The sequence below is a fragment of the Schistocerca americana genome, chromosome 4 (assembly GCF_021461395.2).
Source record: "Schistocerca americana isolate TAMUIC-IGC-003095 chromosome 4, iqSchAmer2.1, whole genome shotgun sequence".
NCBI lineage: Eukaryota > Metazoa > Arthropoda > Insecta > Orthoptera > Acrididae > Schistocerca > Schistocerca americana.
The window spans coordinates 562,167,835-562,190,961 of NC_060122.1; the positions used below are offsets into that span (position 1 = coordinate 562,167,835).

At 43.1% G+C, this 23,127-nt stretch overlaps 1 protein-coding gene across 4 annotated transcripts in view; it reads right to left on the reverse strand.

The window, feature by feature from the left end:
• Window positions 1-23,127, reverse strand: part of LOC124613906 (ras guanyl-releasing protein 3-like) — a 423,950-nt gene that overhangs the window by 249,499 nt on the left and 151,324 nt on the right. Inside the window, exon 1 of one of the 4 annotated variants that reach the window (XM_047142655.1) lies at window positions 21,957-22,045. The exons of the other annotated variants lie outside the window; for them this stretch is intronic. Within the exon in view, the coding sequence (XP_046998611.1) occupies window positions 21,957-21,998 (42 nt within the window). The 5' untranslated portion in view covers window positions 21,999-22,045. Of the gene's footprint in view, window positions 1-21,956; window positions 22,046-23,127 lie in introns of those variants that run through there. 4 annotated transcript variants of the gene reach the window in all.

Here is a 23,127-nt window from a genome sequence, read left to right on the forward strand (position 1 = left end):
AGACTAATCTGTGAGTGCTCTATCGAATGGAAGCTTGAGATTCCGATTTAAAAATAATTTTGTTCGTAATGGGAAACAAACCGACGCTTTCCGATACCAACGCACGTCGCATGAAAGATCTGGCGTCAGCTACACAATGCAAAAAAGTAATTGCAACTATATGACGAAACAGAGAAATTCGCCTGACGACTCTTTAGGAGAGACACCCGCTGTATACAGAGTGAGTCACTAACTAATGCCACCAAGAATAACTCTTAAAGTACGATAGCTGCTGGCAAGCTTGTAGGACAAATGTCGCATGGGACAACGGGGACCATAATATGAAGTTGGTTTTCTGTTGCTAGGTGGGGTCGCTTCAGAGAAATGAAGGTCAACTATGTTTTCTTAAATATGTTGCTATAGTTTGGTACTTATTTTCTGATAGCGGCTATCAAGACGAAACCAATGATGTGTAACAGTAAGGTCTTTGAAGGTCAACGAAGGTCACAAAGGTGGCATGAACGTCCATTTACAGATGGTGTTCGAAGTGATGACCATTGGTATCAATGCAATTCTGCAATCGTCTTATCAAGGATTGAGTGGTATTTCTTACACTTCGGCACTTATCGAAGCACATGCTCTGACAAATCTCTCTCGCATATCTCCAGGTGTAGTTGGAACGTCTTTATAAACAATGTCTTTTACGAATCCCCACATGGAAAAATCCAGAGGCGTCAAGTCTGGTGAACGAGCCGGCCACGACACATCTCCTCCGCGTCCAATGCAACGATTTGGCAATTGTGTCTGCAACTCATTTCTAGCCATCAGCGAAAAATGTGCCAGACACGCACCGTGTTGATACCACATTCTGTTCCTTATTCCTAAAGGTATTTCTTCCAATAACAGACCTAATGTTTCTTGCAGAAATGTGGTGTACCTCCTACCATTAAGATTTCGTTTGATGATATAGGGGCCTATAGTTCTGTACTCCAGAATCCCACACCATACATTCACTGACCACGGTTTTTGGTGTGCAAGTTGCCACAGCCAACATGGATTTTCAGTTACCCAGTAAAGCATGTTATGTAAATTAACATTTCCATGGTTCGTGAATGTAGTCTCATTAGTAAATAAAATCAAATTAATAAATATCATCCCTCTGAATCTGAAGTTGAGCCCATCGCCAGAACTCAATGCAATGCATACAATCTGTACCAGTTAATTCTTGGTGGAGACTGATATGGTAAGGATGATATTTATGGCGATGCAGAACATGAACTACACTACTCTGGCTCATGCTTGATTCCCTTGCGATTTGACACGAGCTAACACAAGGATCTTGAACCATAGTGGAGAGAGTACCAATGTCTGTTTCCTCGTTAGCAACTTTCCTTTACTGGATATGTTTCCGATGCGTTAAAGATCCATTTGTTCTCAATTTATCATACACATATTTAAATGTACGATGTGTAGGGTGAGTACTTTGAGGATATCTTTCAGTGTATAAGTCTCTAGCTCTCACTGAATTTCGTTGGCATTCTCCACAAATGAGAAGCATATCGACTTGTTCTTTGAAGAAATACTTCATTTGCATTTGCTTGATTCGACAATACTAGTCTTACCTTTCCTACTAGTCTTGTATTGTGAAACCATCGAATGGTGTTTGCATGTCAATGGCAAGTTAGATGGATGCGCCGTATTCGGCGAATATTTACTATTTGCACAATATGCGAGAGAGAATTGTCAGAGCATGTGCTTTGATAAGTGCCAAAGTGATAAGGAATACCATTCAATCCATGATGAGAAGATTGCAGCACTGCATTGAAGCCAATGGTCATCACTTCGAACACCTTCTGTAAATGGACGTTCATGCTACCCTTTTGACCTTTGTTGAACTTCAAAGATCTTACTGTTACACATCATTGGATTCGTCTCGATAGTCACTATCAGTAAATAAGTACAAAACTATAGCATCCTATTTAAAAAAAATCAAAGTTGACCATATCTCCGAAGCGACCTCACCTAGCAACAAAAAACCAATGTCATATTATGGCCCGATTGTCCCATGCAAAAATTTGTCCAACAAACTTTTCAGCTACTATCATACTTTCAGAGTTATTCTAGGTGGTAATAGTTAGTGACTCACACTGTATATGTGTAACATGTAAAAAAAATGGTTCAAATGGCTCTGAGCACTATGGGACTTAACATCTGTGGTCATCAGTCCCCTAGAACTTAGAACTACTTAAACCTAACTAACCTAAGGACATCACAAACATCCATGACCGAGGTAGGATTCGAACCTGTGACCGTAGCAGTCCCGCGGTTTCGGACTGAGCGCCTAGAACCGCTAGACCACCGCGGCCGGCGTAACATGTAAAAGTGCGTATATTTTTTTATGTGGTACCTTTATGTACACACATCAATGTGTTAGCTGGTTTTACTCTGTTGAGCCGTCTTCACACAAACATGTCATAAACTTTACGACCTGATGTTTTCTGCATGATCGTAACTGCACCACTAAGTGGCTATGCCTGTCACTATAGACAAAATCATTCTGCATCCGCATGTCCACACTTCAACATTTGATCTACTGCCCAGGGGTATGACTGGGGGCACTGTGCTGAACAAAATTACATCAGTATTTACGTCATTTGCAGATTAATAATTAAAGCTGTATGTTTTTAGGTTGGTTAATACCTCCAAGTACATGTGTCAAGAGCGAGCCATTAACGCTTATTTTCCCCTGGGCAGTAGATCATGTGTTGAAGTGTGGACATGTGGACACAGAATGATTAGTCTATACTGACAAGTGTAGCCCACTTAGTGGCGCAGTTACGACCATGCAGAAAACATCAGGTCATAAAATTTGTGATGTGTTTGTGGGAAGACTGCTCGACCCGGAGCAAAACCAACCAACACAATGAAGTGTGTACATAAAGGTGTCCTATTCCTCTGAGAAAATTATATTTTAAAGCCACTACATGCATCATCAAGAGCTTATTCGTAACGGAGCACTGACATACAAAACAGATCTTTGGTAAGTCTCCAACGCCGCTCAGAACTGAGGTAACAGTTAGTTGGTGGAATGTGGAAGACAGCGCCTGCCTACGAGTCAACATGTGTCGAATCGGCAAACTGCAAGGCAGATGTGAAGTACAAACATCATTAGGAAAACCTATTCGACAATCTGCGAGATATGGATCCAGTAAGAAGCAACTAGAACACCGCACCAGGACATCCCTGGAAAAGGAAAACCGCCTTTCACAGCACACATTATAATGTGCCGTTGAATTCTGAAGGCTCCTCAATATGTATCAGATGAAACTGCAACTCAGTCTGTAATTGAGGTCGCTAACGTACTCTAGTTCAGCGATGCTGTATCAGGGGAAGTCCATGTGAATATAAAATGTGAAGAATTATTCATCAACCGTGTTTAGCCAGCAGCGTTAGGAGTCCGCAAAAAATTACTAAGTACCGCATTGTGCGCGCACAGTAATTACAAACCTTGATCGTCATGATCACTGTGTGATTTCGCTGCTACCCACTCTTCAAAAATGTTCAAATGTGTGTGAAATCTTATGGGACTTAACTGCTAAGGTCATAAGTCCCTAAGCTTACCAATTACTTAACCTAAATTATCCTAGGGACAAATACACACACTCATGCGCGATGGAGGACTCGAACCTCCACCGGGACCAGCCATACAGTCCATGACTGCAGCGCCTAGACGCTCGGCTAATCCCGCGTGGCACCCACTCTTCAATAGTGATCCACGCTCAGATGATAACTTGGTTTCACATACTAATGAAGATGCTCAGATAGTGACTGAATCATAACGAACTGGTACAACTGACATTAAATGAAACAACAAATTTACTGTTACCATTCATTGTTTATTTATCTCCACGACGCGTTCCAAAGGTTTAAACCTCCATCATCATGTTTAAACCTTAGAAACACATCGTGGAGATAAATAAACAGTGACTGGTAACAGTAAACTTGTTGTTTCATTTAATTTCAGTAACAGTCACGGTAAAGCCTAATCTAAAATGTTCGCATTGAAAGTGGTACAATTGATACGTGAACGGCTAACGGTGACCGCGCCTCGAACATGCGGAAGTTCATTATAATGTGATTCGATCAGACAAAGTTCTGCTTTGGGACTGCCGTGTTTGACTAAGGAATGGACATTAGAGAATCTTGTACATCTTGGAAAAATGCGGAATTGAGGAAAGAAACCCACAAACTTGATATATGAGACTCGTTGGCAGGGAGAACTTCCTTTTAAAACACCTACAATGTCGCTTCTTTTTATTTGGGACGACTTTCTTCGTATTCGCTGTATCACAACAATAAAAGCAATTTTAAAACAAAGGTAGGTGAGAGCTCCTCTGTAGTTAGCACACGTTCGTCGGAGCTTATCCCCGAGTGTTTGTCTGCTGAGCAGCGTGGAAGTCGTACTGAGAAGCCGCAGACCCGCTTTCCCGCTCCTGCAACTGATACGGCGACATGGCCGTTAAGTGCCGACAGTGTTAAGGAAAGTGTTGCACCATGCTTCCTTGGGAGACAAGAATCAGCGAGGCAACAATTTCTCTGCTGTTTGTCCACCCAAAAGGGACCAGCAATATTGTTGGAACAGAAACACAATAATGTTATCCAACGTGAAAGTTATATAGTGTATCAATTTCGTTTAACCCTTTGTCGGTCCAATTATCACTGTACGCAGATAACAACTAACGGCGAGCCTCCGATTAACGAGAATCTCTCTAACTTTTCCATTATGATTATTACGTGAGAGGAAGTAATTCAGTTGTGCAATCGTATCGAAATTTTCGCTATTGGAATTTTTAGGGCAAACCTTTCTTTATCTCCTGGAGTTGATGACAATTTCTAAGACGCTCTTGCAATCGATAAACTACCTCGTGAAAAATTGTGTAACTTTTCTTTGAAATTTCTCTAAGCTTTCAGTGAGTCCAATAGCAGAAGATGTGAAACAATTACCGTGTCTACGCAGTAAGATTACTCAAGACGACCGAAACAAGGGACATATACGAAGCAAATTGCCGAAGCGAAAAAAAGCTTTCTTCAGCAAGAGAGCCGTACTGTTATCAGTTACTGATTTGCAAATAATGAAGTAGTTCGAGAACGTGAACGTTTAGAACACAGCGATGTATGGAAGAAAAACGCGACATTGGAAATACGACGGCATTAGCGAAGATACTTAAAAGCGAAGAAATCATGAAACCAGTCTAACGACTGATGACTAAAAAATAATCTGTACTTCTAAATATCCCAGATATACGAGCAATAATGAAAAATCGGTCAGATGTACATTTTACAAGTGAAATCGTTGTGCATGAAAGAAACACGCCTTGCGGTTATTTTACGGAGTCCCAGTTTGAATCCACGATTAGATTTTTGTGACAGTTCCACCTTCTGTCGCTCCGACCATACGTCCTTAGATTTTTGACTCTGTCAATAGGTATCTGTTTTTTTCAACAACTTAAATTAATTTTTGCTGGGGGTCAGCAGCCAGTCCTTTTACACATCGCTGAAGCCTGACATTGTTCTACATTTTCTGATTACGTACTTCTTTCCGTAGAGCTGAGCTGATTCGTTCGCTAATGTCCACAGACTTTGACCGATGTTGCCTGTTGTATACATGGTGGTCAATTGATCGTGACCGGGCCAAATATCTCACGAAATAAGCGTCAAACGAAAAAACTACAAAGAACGAAACTCGGCTAGCTTGAAGGGGGAAACCAGATGGCACCATAGGTCAAACGGATATCAACTGTGTTTTTTTTAAATGGGAACCCCAATTTTTATTACATATTCGTGTAGTAAGTAAAGAAATATGAATATTTTAGTTTGACCACTTTTTTCGCTTTGTGATAGATGGCGCTGTAATACTCACAAACATATGGCTCACAATTTTAGACGAACAGTTGGTAACAGATAGGTTTTTTAAATTAAAATACAGAACGTAGGTACGTTTAAACATTTTATTTCGGTTGTTCCAATGTGATACATGTGCCTTTGTGAACATATCATTTCTGAGAACCTATGCTGTTACAGCGTGATTACCTGTAAATACCGCATTAATGCAAGAAATGCTAAAAATGATGTCCGTCAACCTCAATGCATTTGGAAATACGGGTAACGACATTCCTCTCAACAGCGAGTAGTTCGCCTTCCGTAATGTTCGCACATGCATGTGATGTTCGCACATGCATTGACAGTGCGCTGTCGCATGTTGTCAGGCGTTATCGGTGGATCACGATAGCAAATATCGTTCAACTTTCCCCACAGAAAGAAATACGGGGACGTCAGGTCCGATGAACGTGAGGGCCATGGTATGGTGCTTCGGCGACCAATCCATCTGCCATGAAATATGCTATTCAATACCGCTTCAACCGCACGCGAGCTATGTGCCGGACATCCATCATGTTGAAAGTACATCGCCATTCTGTCATGCAGTGAAACATCTTGTAGTAACATCGGTATTACATTACGTAGGAAATAAGCATACATTGCACCATTTAGATTGCCTCGATAAAATAGGGACCAATTATCCCTCCTCCCATAGTGCCGCACCATACATAAACCCGCCAAGGTCGCTGATGTTTCACTTGTCGCAGCCATCGTGGATTTTCCTTTGCCCAATAGTACATATTATGCCGGTTTACGTTACCGCTGTTGGTGAATGATGCTTCGTCGCTAAATAGAACGCGTGCAAAAAATCTGTCATCGTCCCGTAATTTCTCTTGTGCCCAGTGGCAGAACTGTACACGACGTTCAAAGTCGTCGCCATGCAATTCCTGGTGCATAGAAATATGGTATGGGGGCAATCGATGTTGATGTAGCATTCTCAACACCGACGTTTTTGAGATTCCCGATTCTCGCGCAATTTGTCTGCTACTGATGTAAGGATTAGCCACGACAGCAGCTAAAACACCTACTTGGGCATCATCATTTGTTGCAGGTCGTGGTTGACGTTTCACACGTGGCTAAACACTTCCTGTTTCCTTAAATGACGTAACTATCCGGCAAACGGTCCGGACACTTGGATGATGTCGTCCAGGATACCGAGCAGTATACATAGCACACGCCCGTTGGGCATTTTGATCACAATAGCCATACATCAACACGATATAGAACTTTTCCGCAATTGGTAAACGGTACATTTTAACACGGGTAATGTATCACGAAGCAAATACCGTCCGCACTGGCGGAATGTTGCGTGATACCACGTACTTACACGTTTGCGACTATTACAGCGCCGTCTATCATAAAGCGAAAAAAGTTGTCCAACTAAAACATTCATATTTCTTTACTTACTACACAAATATTTAATAAAAATGGGGGTTACTATTTTTAAAAAAACGCAGTTGATATCCGTTTGACCTACGGTCTAGCGGGCCAACCATAGCGCCATCTGGTTTCCCCTTTCACGCTAGACGAGTTTCGTTCTTTGTAGTTTTTTCGTTTGATGCTTATTTCGTGAGATATTTGGCCCGGTCACTATCAATGGATAGTGGACGGTACCAGACATTTCCTCGAGATGCACTCGATGCTACTTTTCGTTTATGCCCATGTTTCTTTATGAGAACTGGAAAGTAATTTGTTTGTTAGGATTCTCCACTTCCGTCGAATATCCTGCGCGACATAGCGCAAGCAGGTCTTTTGTTAATTTTGCTACAGATTGAAATTGCAACGACACTTTCTGGAAGTCATGCAACAGGCTGCCAACTTGCGGTAGGCTGTCTAGTACCTTACAGATCTCGCGAACGAAAAGAATACGCTTAGTTTCAGGTGATCATTACTTACGTAATCGATGCTGATTACAACAGAGGAATTGTTCCGCTAAAAGGGTAATTTGTTTCCACAAAATGATTCTGCAACAGATGGAGGTCATTGATTTAAATCTCTAATGATACGCATCTGTAGTGCGACATTTTTTCATTGCTGTAACACATATTTCTCGCCACATATACGACGTTCTTGATGGAAACATCTAGGAGTAACTGCTGTTAGAAAAACTTTGCAAGACTTTAGATCAAGTGGGATGGAAGATACGGACAACATTCCTACAGAATTTCTAAAATTATTAGAGGAAGTGGTACCCAAACGACTACTCAAGTTAGTTTGCAAATTCGTGAGACTGGAGTCATACAGGGTGTCTCATTTAAAATCGGTACGCCTCACGCCCAAGATTCAAGTAACAATGAAATAACTAAAATAGAATAAACAGTAGTAACGTTAAAACATGTAGTTACCTGTTTATAAGAGATGCCGGAAGCCAATTTTCGAGACATTGTTATCGCTTCACAAGCAATCCGACTAAAGATAATTAACCGGTATGTGCAGCGTATCGGTTTTATGTGGGGCACCCTGTCCATCAGACTTCGTGAAAATCATCATCCAAACAATATCGAAGATTGCAAGGGCAGGTAAGTGCGATAATTGCAGATTAATTCAAGACTTTCTTCAAACAGAACTCAACACGTCGCTCAAAACGGAACTAAATCGTCATATATGAAGGTAATATCCGGAGTACCACAGGGGAGTGTGATAGGAGCGTTGCTGTTCACAATATATATAAATGATCTAGTAGAAAGCGTTGGATGCTCTTTAAGGCTAGTCGCAGATGATGCAGTTGTCTATACCAAAGTACCAACGCCAGACGAAAGTAAGAATTTGCAGAACGACCTGCAGAGGATTGATGAATGGTGAAGGCTCTGGCAGTTGACCCTGAAAGTAAATAAATGAAACATATTGTGCATACATAGGAAAAGAAATCCATTACTGTACAGCTAAGTATTGATGACAAACGGTTGGAGACAGCGTCTGCCGTAAAATATCGAAGTGAAACTATACAGAGCGAACTTACGTGGAATGACCACATACATCTACATCTACATGGATACTCTGCAAATCACATTTAAGTGCCTGGCTGAAACATAAAACAGGTAGTGGGAAAAGCAGATACCAGACTCAGATTCATCGGAAGAATCTCAAGGAAATGTAACTCATCCAAGAGAAAAGTGGCTTATAAGGCGCTTGCTCTCCCGAGTCTTGAGTATTGTTCATCTATCTGGGATCCCTATGAGGTAGTACTGATAGAGGAGATAGAGAAGATCCAACGAAGAGCAGCGTGTTTCGTCGCAGGATCGTTTAGCTGGCGAGAGAGCGTAACGGAGGTGCTAAACAAACAACAGACACCACTGGCAGACGTTACAAGAGAGGCGTTGTGCATCACGCCGAGATTTACTATTGAAATTTCGGGACATCACTTTTCAGGAGGAGTCGGACAACATATTACTTCACCCGCTCATACATCTCGCGTATTGACCACGAGAAGAAAATTCTAGAAATTAGAGCCAATACAGAGGCTTACCGACAGTAATTCTTCTCACGCACTATTCGCAAGTGGAATAGGGTTGGACGGATCAGATAGTGGTACCGAAAGTACCCTCCGCTACACACTATTAGGTGGCTTGCCTAGTATGATGTAGATGTAGACTATAAGCTTAACAGCGTATGCATCAAAGTTGCTAAGAACAGTATACAGAAGAACGGAAAATAAAATTGAGGATATGTCAGAAGACGAGCGATTTGGGTTCATGAAAGGTAAAGGCACCAGAGAGCGAGTTCTGATGCTGCTATTGATAGTGGAGGCAAGACTTAAGAGTGAGTTCTGAGCACTATGGGACTCAACTGCTGAGGTCATTAGTCCCCTAGAACTTAGAAGTAGTTAAACCTAACTAACCTAAGGACATCACAAACATCCATGCCCAAGGCAGGATTCGAACCTGCGACCGTAGCGGTCTTGCGGTTCCAGACTGCAGCGCCTTTAACCGCACGGCCACTTCGGCCGGCTGCCAGACTTAAGAAAATCAAGAAACTTTCGTAGTATTAGTCGACCCAGAAAGAGCGTTCGACACGATAAAATAGAGTAAAGTGGTCGAAATTCTCAAAAAAAAAAAAAAAAAAAAAAATCGTTAGCTTCAGGAATAGACGGATGATGCACAGTATGTATAAAAATCAAGAGGCAATAGTATGAATGGAAGACTAAGAATCTCTGCTGTTCAATCTATTCATCGAAGAACAAACTCCTCCCGAACAGGCCATGAAGGCCCAGCGCTACTGATCGGCCGCCGTGTCATCCTCAGCTCATAGGCGTCACTGGATGCGGATAGGGAGGGGCATGTGGTCAGCACACCGCTCTCCCGGCCGTATGTCAGTTTCCGAGACCGGAGCCGCTACTTCTCAATCAAGTAGCTCCTTAGTTTTGCCTCACAAGGGCCGAGCGCACCCTGCTTGCCAACAGCCCTCGGCAGACCAGACGGTCACCCATCCAAGTGCTAGCCCATTCCGAAGTGCTTAACTTCGGTGATCTGACGGGAAGCGGTGTTACCACTGCGGCAAGGCCGTTGGCCATCGAAGAAGCAACGACGGAACTAAAAGAAAGGATCAGGGAGGAATTAAAATTCAGGGTGAAAGGATATTGATAAGATTCGCTGTTAATAACGCTATTGCCAATAAAAGCGAAGAATTACAGGATCTGTTGAATGGAATGAACAAACTAATGATGGTTTGAGGATAAACCGAAGAAAGACAAAAGTAATAAGGAGCAGTAGAAATGAATAGCGCTGAACTTAACATCAAAATTGGTGACCAAGAACTAGACTAAGTGGAGGAATTCTGTTACCTTGAAAGCAAAATAACACATGACAGACGAAGCAAGGGGGCATAAAAAGTGGACTAGCATAGGCGAAGAGAGCATTACTGGCCAAGAGGAGTGTACTGGTATCAAACAACGGTCTTAATCTGAGGAAGAAATTTCTGAGATTGTGCTTCTGGAGCACGGTATTCAATGGAAGTGAGTCACGGACAGTGGGAAAGCCGTAAACGAAGAGAATCTAAGGGGGATGTTGAAAATTAGGTGGACTAATAAGGTAAGGACTGAGGAGGCTCTCCGCAGAATCAGTGAGGAAAGGAATGACAAGAAGAAGGGACAGGATGATGGTATATGTGTCAAAGCATCAAGGAATAACTTCCATTGGAACTGAGTGAGCTGCAGAGGGAAAAATGCTTTAGTGGATGACATAGATTGGAATATAATTCAGGATGTTGGGTGTGTAACATCTCATCTCTAATATTTCTTCCATCTATGAGTTGCGGATGTTTACATTGCAACGAATGAAATTCCTGAGACATCAAGTGAAAGCTAACAATGTAGTGACAGTACACGGTGACGCGTAAACCGTAACCAAAAAGATGCTACGTAACGGACCATATCCATCTGCGAAAGAGAAGCTACCGAACTAATTGAATGTATGTTGAAAGTCAGAATTTTCGAGTTTTAAAAGTTGATGAATTGACAAATTCGAAATAAATTAAATACGACCGCTGATTCCTGCCATATAAGAAGAATGTAGAAAAATACATCATTGTTTAATATGAAAAGATATCTACGAATTTATTTTAAGTGATGCAGTATATGCGAATCCAGATGTGTTGCACATCTGAATAGACGTTAGGATGGATGGACGTTGGTGGCAAATGCTGGAACCTGCGCTCGGTCAGAGCTTCTCTGGAAGAATTTTTATTCAACGTAAAAGTGTTTTCCTACTTTTTGAAAATTTCCTTGAACAGATAATTCTGTCACATTGAAATCTAGAGTGAAGTCATTACGCTCTATTAGAAGAAGTCTAATTTCTTTTGGAGCTGTAGCCTACGGTGAACTTAACAGCGGGACGTCGGCCAGCAGAGGACTAATTTCGCCGAACTTCAGAATACAAATACCAGAAAGAAGTATCAGCCAATAAACGCACCGATCATTACATAAATACTTAGGACATTATCTTCGATGTTGCAATAAAATTCCAGATATCATTTAACATCAGACAGCTCAAAATTAAAAAAATAATGTGATACCTTTAAGGGGCAAGTGCTACTCCAGATGAAGAGGATGGCACGGGAGTGGTGGGTCGCATCAAGTCAGTCAGAGTCTGCGAACTGAAAAAAGGAAAGAGGGTCGGAGAGAGAGAGAGAGAGAGAGAGAGAGAGAGAGAGAGAGAGAGAGAGAGAGAGAGAAGAGCCATTTATTTTGCGCAGTCAAAATCAAGTTTAACAGGCATTTCCTCTACCAAATGACTTCCTTTGAAACAATTTCGAAAGACAGTCATACCATGCTGTACAGTAGGTGTGGTAGTTGATTGTTGTCGTTAGGGCCTTCTGTCTAAAGACTAGTTTGATGCAGGTCCCCATGCAGGTGTATCCTGTACAAACCTCTTCAGCAAAACTACAATCTACATCCATTTGAACCTGCTTATTGTAGTGAAGCTTTGGTCTCCCTATGTAACCCCCACTCCCTAGTGCCCCCCCCCCCCCCTCCAACTCTCCCGCACCACACTTACCACCATTATCAACCTGACGATTCTTTTACGTCTCGGGATGTATCACACTGATTCCTTCTTAGCTAAGTAATTACTATAGTCGATTCAACAACAAGATTATTTTCTTCTTCCTATTCCCTTAAAAGCGACTGGAACCAAAGATGATCAGCGTACGAGTTAGCGAAAGACAGCCTGCTCATTTTTAATCAACTCTGGCGTACCTGTTGATTGCTCTGATTTTAGTTTTTATTTACAACATCTAGGTGGCATGTGTGGGATATGCTTATCCAAATGGTGGAGACAGTTTCGACTTATAGTATCTCCTTGAAGCAGTATCACTGATATTCAAGTACACTTCAAGACATAAAAGCGACGTACCACGAAGTCATTATCAAAATGTGACAGCAACTGGTAGATGGGCTGTACGTGCACAGACAAACAAATGACTACAATTTTAGAAAAATTTAGTCAAGTGAAATAGCTTCACACACTGAGCGACTCAATGACACGTTGGTCTGTTTATGACCCTTCAGCTGGAAGTTATACGCTTTGGCATTGAATAACTGAGTTGTTGTAAGTCCTCGTGAGCAACATCGTGCCAAATTCTGTCCATTTGTAGCGTAACATCGTCAAAATCTCGAGCTGGTAGGAGGGCTCCGCCTCTGATACTCCATACGTTCTCAGTTGGGAAGAAATCCAACGACTTTGCTGGCCAAAAGAGGGTTTGGCAAGCACGAAGACGAACAGTAGAAACCCTCGTCGTGTGCGGGAGGCCACTGCCTTGCCGAAATTTAAGCCCAGGATGGCTTGCCATGAAGGGCAACAAAAGGGGGCGCAGAACATAGTCGACGTATCACTTTGGTACAACGTTGCCGCGGATGACAATCAAAGGGACCCTGCTATTAAATGTAATCCCACCAGTGTCCGAGGTGTCTCCAGACCGTCTTCGCTGGCCATCGGGGCTCAGTTCGAAGCGGGACTCATCACTGAAGACAATTCTACGGCACCCAATGAGATTCCAGGCCGAAGACGCGTCTGGAGACACTCCGGACACCGATGGGATACCAACTGAACGTCGCCCGTCATACGGCCCCACAGCCAGGAGTGATGGTCCGGAGTGCCATTTGATCTAATAGCAGGACCCCTTTCGTTGTCATCCGCGGCAGCCTTACAGCACAGGGGTACGGCGATGATATTCTACGACTCTTTAGTTACCCTTCATTGCAAGCCATCGTGGGCTTACTTTTCAGCGAGATAATGCCCGCCTGCACACGGCGAGAGCTTCCACTGCTTGTCTTGGAGTTTGCCAGATCCTACGTTGGGGAGAAATGTCACCGGATGTCTCCCCAACTGAGATCATTTGGAGCGTTATGGGCAGGGCGGTCCGACCATCTCGGGATTTTGACGATCTAACACGCCAACTGGACAGAATCTGGCAAGATAGTCTTCAGGAGGACAACCAGCAACTCTGTTATTCATTGCCAAGTCGAATAATTGCTTGCATAAGAACCAGAGATGGACGAATGGGTTATAGATATGCTCAATTTGTGAAATTCTTTTTCTTGAACAAATCATTCAGTTTTACTGAAATTGTAATCATTTGTTTGTCTGTGAACGCCACATGTGCTGATTTCTGTCCGATTCGGATAATTTCTTCGTGGTGATTGTTTTTAATCGTGGTAGTGTAGGAAAATTTTACATATCTTAAAAATTTCATTTTCATTTGATGTACATACCATGCAGCCAGCGGCATACTACGTAAGTGGAACATCTGACGGTTTAAAAAATACGTGAGAATGTACAGAGCACATGATACAGACGCTCTATCGAAATAAAAATGGTTCAAATGGCTCTGAGCACTATGTGACTTAACATCTGTGGTCATCAGTCCCCTAGAACTTAGAACTACTTGAACCTAACTAACCTAAGGACATCACACACATCCATGCCCGAGGCAGGATTCGAACCTGCGACCGTAGCGGTCACGCGGTTCCAAACTGAAGCGCCTAGAACCGCACGGCCACACCGGCCGGGTCTATCGATATACACCCAATTACATGCGGAGGTTCTAATTTCTTAAATAAAGTCAATTGTGCGTCTGTAAGTTGTATTTTATAATACGAAGATGGTGTTGATGCTATTAGATACTGGTATTTCAGCTTGGTTAGTCCGGTGTACATAGTGTCTTGCTGATTGCAGCACCACTCGCGCATAAGGAACATGTAATTTTAACAAGTTGAACAGTCCCTGCCTCCTGTCCTGTGAAAGCTCCTCGAGCAATTAAAATGATGGCGTTAGGTACTGTGTGACACTGTCTGCCATCGTGTTTCTTCCCAGTATTCTTCCCGTACATTTATGCCTTCGTTTCATCTTGAGGTTATGGCCGGATTAATGGAAATCGGTGATAAGAAAATGAGGCTGTTCGAAGTATTTCGCGAGCACAACCAAGTATTCTGCTGAGTGCCTCGATGTGTTGCTGTCAAGAGACAGTTCATTGAAGTTCCGTAGCTTTCAACTATCATCTACATTCCGTTCACGCTTTGAACGTTGTTGATCCCCCATATTTCTAGGGCGTGCAGAGTCGGTAGCACACTTAAACAGTCAGATATGACGAACATCTTGTCCATTCCAAGCAGCCTGTCGAAATCGAGATGTTGGGTGGTGACCGTTGCTTGTGTCGTAATCACCGAAATGTTCACCTCTCTGGCTGAGGAACAGGATAAAAGAAGTCACTACCCATGTGGGATTGAGCAGTTACTTTATACCCAGGAGCCAATATTTTAATCATGTCAGGCCACTACCTTTCACGATTGTCGCGAATTGTTGTTGTTGTTTGATATTTAGCATGAAAACTTAAGACAAAGGAAATAGCAACTCTCGGTGGTCGAAAACTGAAGAGGACTCTCACCAACTGTCCTGCAACTAATGTGACTTCAACAACTTGTTTTTGCAACCCCAGTCTGTGGGTTGAACATCAGTAGCAGGATGGCGCTTCCAGACCTCTGCTCGTCGCCAACAACACGTACTCCGACGAGAAAAATATTAATACCGATGCCCACCGCAAGACTGAATGTCCCCTGGTGGAGTTCTGGGCACGTGATGCAGTAAGAAAAAGTGTATAAGTGGAGCAGATACGAATGAGGAATCATTCTAGCGATGATACGGCCTGCCAATTGGGAAACCCACTGTCGTGAGCGAGTCTGAGTAAGGACGGGTTGTTATCGTCAGGCGCCTGGAACGAGCATCTCAAACGACAAAGCTGATCATCTGTTTGCTTGGTACTGTCGCGAGTATCTATGGGAAGTGGTTGAAGGAGGAGAAACAACAAGTTTGCGATAAGGTGCTGGACGTCCACGCGTTATTAAAAAAACTTGTAGGTTTCGAGATTGATCATTCTGCAAAGCAGGATAGTAGGCGATCTGTGGTAGATCTGATGACAGACAAAATGCTGATGTTTCGGAGCATACATTTTTGACATGGAGTTTTACGGCAGACGACCGCTAAGTGATCCCACGTTGACTCAACGAATCGTCAGTTACGATTGCAGAGGGAATGGGCTCATAGAGATTGGACTATGAGTCAATGGAAACGTATCGCTTAGTCGGCTGAATTACGTTTCTTGCTACACTTGGTCGATGGTGGTGTTATGATACCCCGTCAAACAGGCGAACGGCGGCTCAAAACATGCACCACGCCATTGGACTATGAGTCAATGGAAACGTATCGCTTAGTCGGCTGAAATACTTTTCTTGCTCCACTTGGTCGATGGTGGTGTTATGATACCCCGTCAAACAGGTGAACGGCGGCTCGAAACATGCACCACGCCATTGGACTATGAGTCAATGGAAACGTATCGCTTAGTAGGCTGAAATACTTTTCTTGCTCCACTTGGTCGATGGTGGTGTTATGATACCCCGTCAAACAGGCGAACGGCGGCTCGAAACATGCACCACGCCATTGGACTACGAGTCAATGGAAACGTATCGCTTAGTCGGCTGAAATACTTTTCTTGCTCCACTTGGTCGATGGTGGTGTTCTGATACCCCGTCAAACAGGCGAACGGCGGCTCGAAACATGCACCACGCCATTGGACTATGAGTCAATGGAAACGTATCGCTTAGTCGGCTGAAATACTTTTCTTGGTCCACTTGGTCGATGGTGGTGTTATGATACCCCGTCAAACGGGCGAACGGCGGCTCGAAACATGCACCGCGCCATAGACGGCGGCGGTGGCAGTGTTGTGATATGGGGACGTCGGTAGTAATCGAAGGTTCAACTGTGGGACACGTGAACTTTATTGCGAACAATCTGCATTCCTTTGTGCTTGATGCCTTTCCTGACGACAATGACATTTTCAGCACCATAATTGTCCCTGTCTCAAGGCCAGAATCGTGACACAGTGGATTGAGTAGCAGGATAGTGAACTCACATTCTTGTGTTGGGCACTATACTAACCTTATCTGAATCCAATGGCATATATCTACGGGGCTATAGGGCGCTAGCTCTACACCCACGAACGACAGGCCACTAGAATGAAATTTTCACTATGCAGTGGAGTGTGCGCTGATATGAAACTGTGTGGCTGGCCGAGACTCGTACTCGGGAGTTTCGTCTTTCGCGAGCAAGTGCTCTATCATCTGAGCTACCAAGCAAGACTTATGATCCATCCTCACAGCTTCAATTCCGCCAGTACCTCGTCTCCTACCTTGCAAACTTCACAGAAGCTCTCTTGCAGATCTTGCAGAACTAGCACACCTGGAAGAAAGGATACTGCGGAGACATGGCTAAGCCACAACCAGGGGAAGGTGTGAAGACGAGTGTGAGTCGGGCTTGGGTAGCTTGAGGATGTAATTTTAACAGATACATAGTTCTTAAGCATGGGGATAGTTCATGTACACACACCAAAAAAACCTTTGTATCACCCCAGTTCACAGAACTCCTGAAGATACACGTTGACTGTGGACATTATATCACAGACACAGTCCTTTTTGACTGTTCAGAAAGTCACTAAACCCACCGAAAGATGTAAAAAACCATGCAGGAGCAGCGCCTATTAGAGGGAGGGGGGTCCGACAGCCGATCAGTTCCAGTCATTCCACCAGGAAAGAGGTACACGAATCGTATTGTCTGTAGTTCAACCAAGCCTAGACGGTCAATACCGCGGTTCGATCGTGTCCGCATTGTTACTTTGTGCCAAGAAGGGCTCTCAACAAGGGAAGCGTCCAAACGTCTCGGAGTGAAACAAAGCGATGTTGTTCGGACATGGAGGAGATACAGAGAGACAGGAACTGTAGACGACATGCCTCGCAACGCCACCATGTTGAATAATGTTTTTCGTGCAGTCACAGGATGTCGTGTTACGATTCAAAATGTGCGCAATAGGCTGCATAATGCGCAACTTCACTCCCGACGTCCATGGCGAGGTCCATCTTTGCAACCACGACACCATACAGCGCGGTGCTGTTGGGCCAACAACATGCCGAATGGACCGCTCGCCGATGAGTGTCGCATATACCTTCAACCAGACAATCGTCGGAGACGTGTTTGGAGCCAAACCGGTCAGGCTGAACGCCTTAGACACACTGTCCAGCGAGTGCTCAATGTGGAGTTCCCTGCTGTTTGGGGTGGCATTATGTGGGCCCGAAGTACACCGCTGGTGGTCGTGGAAGGCGCCGTAGCGGCTGTACGATACGTGAATGCCCTCCTCCGATCGATAATGCAACCATATCGGAAGCATATTGGCGAGGCATGCGTCAGGGACGGCAATTCGCGTCCCCATCGTGCACATGACTTCCTTCAGGATTACGACATCGCTCGACTAGAGTGGCCAGCATGTTCTCCCGACCTGAACCCTAACGAACTTTCCTGGGATAGATTGAAAAGGGCTGTTTATGGGCGACGGGACCCACCAACCATTCTGAGGGATCTACGCCGAATCGCCGTTGAGGAATGGGACAATCTGGACCAACAGTGCCTTGTTGAACTTTTCGATAGTATGCCATGACGAATACAGGCATGCATCAATGTAAGAGGACGTGCTACTGGGTATTAGAGGTACCAGTGTGTACAGCAATTTGGACCATCACCTGCGAAGGTCTCGCTTTATGGTGGTACAATATGCAATGTATGGTTTTCACGGGCAATAAGAAGATCGGAAATATTGTTTGAGTTCTATTCCAATTTTCTGCACGGGCTCCGGAACTTTCCGAACCGAGGTGATGCAAAACGTTTTCTTGATGTGTGTATATGGAAGCGGCGTTGAAGATGCGGTCCAACACGCTATTGAGCAAGTGGGTATAATTTTCTGGCTCAGCAGTGGATATTAGCAGTACACACCTCGAGCATTTAAGGCGATCGATTGATTACACACTGTACTGGAAAGAATAGGCTAGTTGGTTATGAAAGCTGCCACCTTCAAAAATGGCAGATTGTTGAGTCGCACTGATACATCTGCTCTTGTACAATTCCAAGCACAATCGGATGAAGAACGCAACTATATATATATATATATATATATATATATATATATATATATATATATAAAAATATAAAAAGGCGATGATGGCCTATCATCCCTTCAGTGAAGATGCACACCAAGTTCGATCTCTTACGATAGTCGCGCGATGTCGAGAGTAATGAGGCTAATGAACAGGGCACTAAATCAGTTGCGTGTGATGTAAGTTGAGAGTTTGTGTACGACGGGAGGCGTGCTATGTTTGTCCGTGGGGTTGTAGTTTCCACTGTGTCCAGATGGTCACCCCATCTGTCTAGTAAGCAGGAGGATTCGAATACAGGTCTGGCACAAATTTTCAAAATTTACACACTGGCAGCTAATGTATTTAATTCTTTTCTGTCTTGAATTAGACATTACTCTGCATACGATATAGCTGCAGATTTTATTCACGAACATCGCAGGTTATCTGGCCAGTGTGGTTGTCCTAACTCCCTAGTTCATTCACGGATGTTCTTACGAGGAATTACTGTTGCTATCCTTCCATATGATCCCAAAATTTCTCTCGTTTTGGGGATGCGGTCATTATGTGAGACTTGTGTTTGAGGAAACAGGAAGTTTCAAAATTGGTTCAAATGGCTCTAAGCACTATGTGACTTAACATCTGAGGTCATCAGCCCCCTAGACTTAGAACTACTTAAACCTAACTAACCTAAGGACATCACATACATCCAAGCCCGAGGCAGGATTCGAACCTGCGATCGTAGCAGCAGCGCGGTTCCGGACTGAAGCGCCTAGAGCCACTCCACTACAGCGGCCGGCTGAGGAAGTTTCTTGAGTGGTTTTCGATTATGGGCTTTCGGAATTTTGTGAGTAATGGTCTCCGCGACGGACAACTGTAACGTTTCCCAGAGTACTTCATTGACTACCTCTTTGATGGCCTCACGCTGACAAAATGAACCCGTGTCGAGTGACGCCGGTTCTTCTTCACTCTACTAGTTTTCCCACTTTAGCACGGCGTACTTTTTCCTCCTGCGTCCAATACTGATAGTGATTCAGGTAGTTCATCAGACACTATGTGCACTAATGAAGTACAGATGGCACCACGGATAAAGAAACATCCTCGGAAAATTGAACCTAACATTGCGCAAGTGGCGCCACGGATTCCACTACAAACAGTCGCATAGTCTCGTCCCGTGCCCTGGGAGTGATCCTAAACAACGGGCCACCACAGCATATCACCCACCCCCCATGCGTTGTTGGTGTTCGCTATTTATGTGCTACGTTTTTTTGGTTTGGGAATAGGGTACCAAACGGCGAAGTCATCGGTCCCATCGGATGAGGGTAGAAAGTCGGCCTTGCCCTTTCAAAGGAACGAAACCGACATTTTCCTGAAACGATTTAGGGAAACCATGGAAAACACAAGCCAGGATGGCCGACGAGGGTTTGAGCCGTCGTCTTTACGAATGGGAGTCCAGTGTGCTAACCAGAGCTCCACCTCGCTCGATAATGCAAATATTTTCAGTGCTGTACAGGTGTTGTTATTATGGTCTCAAGTCCAAGCACTGGTTTGATGCATCTCTCCATGCTTCCATGCTCCTTTATCCAGTGCAAGTCTCTTCGTCTCTGCATAACTACGACAACCTACAGCCATTGGAATCTGCCTACAGTATTCAAGGCCTTGGTTTCTCTCCACAATTTGTACATCCCCTTCCCCCTCCCCCCCGCCCCCCCGCACGTACCCACACTCTTCCTTCGATTACGAAACTGATAATTCCTGTATACATTAGGATATGTCCTATCAACTGATCCCTTCTTTTAGTCAAATTATACTATAAATTACTTTTTTTCTCCAGTTCGATTCTGTACCTCCTCATTTTTTATTCCACGTACCCAATTAATTTCCAGCCGTCTTTTATAGCATCACGTTTCAAAAGCTTCCATTCTCTTCTTGTCTTATATTCGATGTTAACAAGTTCCTCTTTTTCAGAAATGCATTTTCTACCCTGTCTACTTCGGCCATCAACAGTTATTTTCCTGTTCAGATAACAAAACTAATCTGAAAGATAGAAAATGGCGAGAACTGAAATGAAGTTACTGTGCAACGAACCACTGTAGACCACGAGTGAACCCAAATAGTTAGAAAATAACCCTGGACAACCTTTGAAATTTTGTCGACTGCGAATTCACTCTGTGTAAGAAAAAAGAATTCCATCATACAATTACTAAATATGTTTCTTTTGCAGAGCAGTTTAGAAGCAGTATAGCTTCATTTTCAATGCAAAAAGTTCGCATCGGTTTGTACAAGTACCGAACTTAGCTAGTCCAGTGATAATCTAGTAGGGGAATAAACAGCTACGGAACCAGAAATTACGCGCAATCGCACAACACTCAAATGCAATTTATTTCACCACTGACATATTTTTACATTGGTAAAAATTTATTTATTAATGACCTAATTATCAAAATAATGCGTTTGTCTACTAACGTAAGTTAAAAATTATTTAGGATATGAGACTTGTTAGAGAATACATGTCTCTTACAGACTTCTAAACAGTTTGAGTAATACAGAAGTAAAAAGTCAATACATATCGCTATGACGTACTAAAAATATAAACCACTCGACGAATATATAATTGTACTAAGATTTATTTTTAAAAGCTCACAAAATATAATCGAAAACTCAGTGTCTTGTACGAAAAAAATCATCACACTAGATTGAGTCGTTACGGATGAATTTTTTTCACATGGTAAATTCATCAGATTGTTCTAAACCAGAAATGGTCTCTTGCTCCAAGTAGTATTTTTACCAGATTTTGCCACTCTTTGCCCGTTGAAGAGAATATCGGTTCGAAGGGGTAGACTCCTAGAGCGGGAACGCCTTTCAGCAAGGAACAAGATTGCTATTAGGCAAAAAATACTGAAACATTCTAATATCATACAGACCACATGCACCGCCATAATCGTTAAACATTTCACCACAAAGAGCATTAAGCGTTCAGTTGTTAGGAACATTGTTGCCTCAAAGCAGGACTTTCCCCAAAACCTTTTGAAGCGAGGATGTTGCAGCAGCCCGCACCACAAGCCTTGGAGTAGGGCAGAGTATCGTGGATACTCACGTAATCGTGAAAGAACATCTTCAGCTGGCGACAACACAGCATGATCACAACGGGTCTGGAGAGCGATTGTCATAATAAACCTCATCTGAAAAAACAAAAGTAGGCAGCAACTCTTACAAGGGCTACAGCATGGAGATAGTGATTCTGATGACAGTCTGGAAATGAATCAAAATGGTAAAACGAAGCACCTGTGCGTTATCTTCATTATCCTATAGATGTTAATAACAAAGAGTGTTTGACACGTCTCGTTAGAAAAACTCCATTATCTCATGTAACATAAAAATTGTGGCAGATGTACTAGAACTCCTTGAAATATTTCATTTCCCACGCGAAACGCAACGTCTTGTGTATAATAAAATGGAAGACAGAAAATTCTAACCTACGAGACATACTTAACAAATAAATGAGATAAAAGTCCGTAGGTACTGTAGAAGAGAAATACTGGCCAACGAAGAGCAGCTTACGCTATAATACAGTTAGGGCAGATGGAGACCGAAGATGTGAACTGGATAACTGTTTGCAGAACAAAGGAGTAAAGATTTGCAAACTCGGTTAGTGAACTGCATTAGCAGAGTAAAGATGATAAGAAAAGTGCATTTTATATACTTGGTAAGCTACTCTAATGTGTTCTCTCTTGTTTAATTTAGTGAGAGAAAAGCGACTACATTCCTTCGGCCGTGCTCGAGTTCTTTTGTCATCTTGAAATGTATGACGGAGTCATGGCGATCGATTCACTATGTCGCTTACCGTTTCTCAAAGCAAATTACCATCCGAGGTACAATTTCTGTCATTCAATGACTCTCAAATTTCTCGAGCCTCACGATAATATTTTCTGCAAACATCTACCAAGCAGGATGTTTGTAAACTTTACAACAATTAAAAATCCTTCAACCTCTTTCTATGGTTCAATTTTGTGGAGGACACTCTAAGAACAGTACATAAGAATGGCCCACTGACGGACTTCCCACTTGTTATAACATGTCATGTACATTCGAATAATTAACAAAGTGAGAAGAAAAATAACCTCTGTCCCGGACAATAACACACGAGTGCGTTTAATGTTCTTTCTTTCAGACAAGAAGTTTCATGTACAACTTGACATTCAGAAGGAAGAGAAAGGAAAATATTAATGGCTCACGTAGTACTTTCAGAAAAATCAAAATCTATGTTA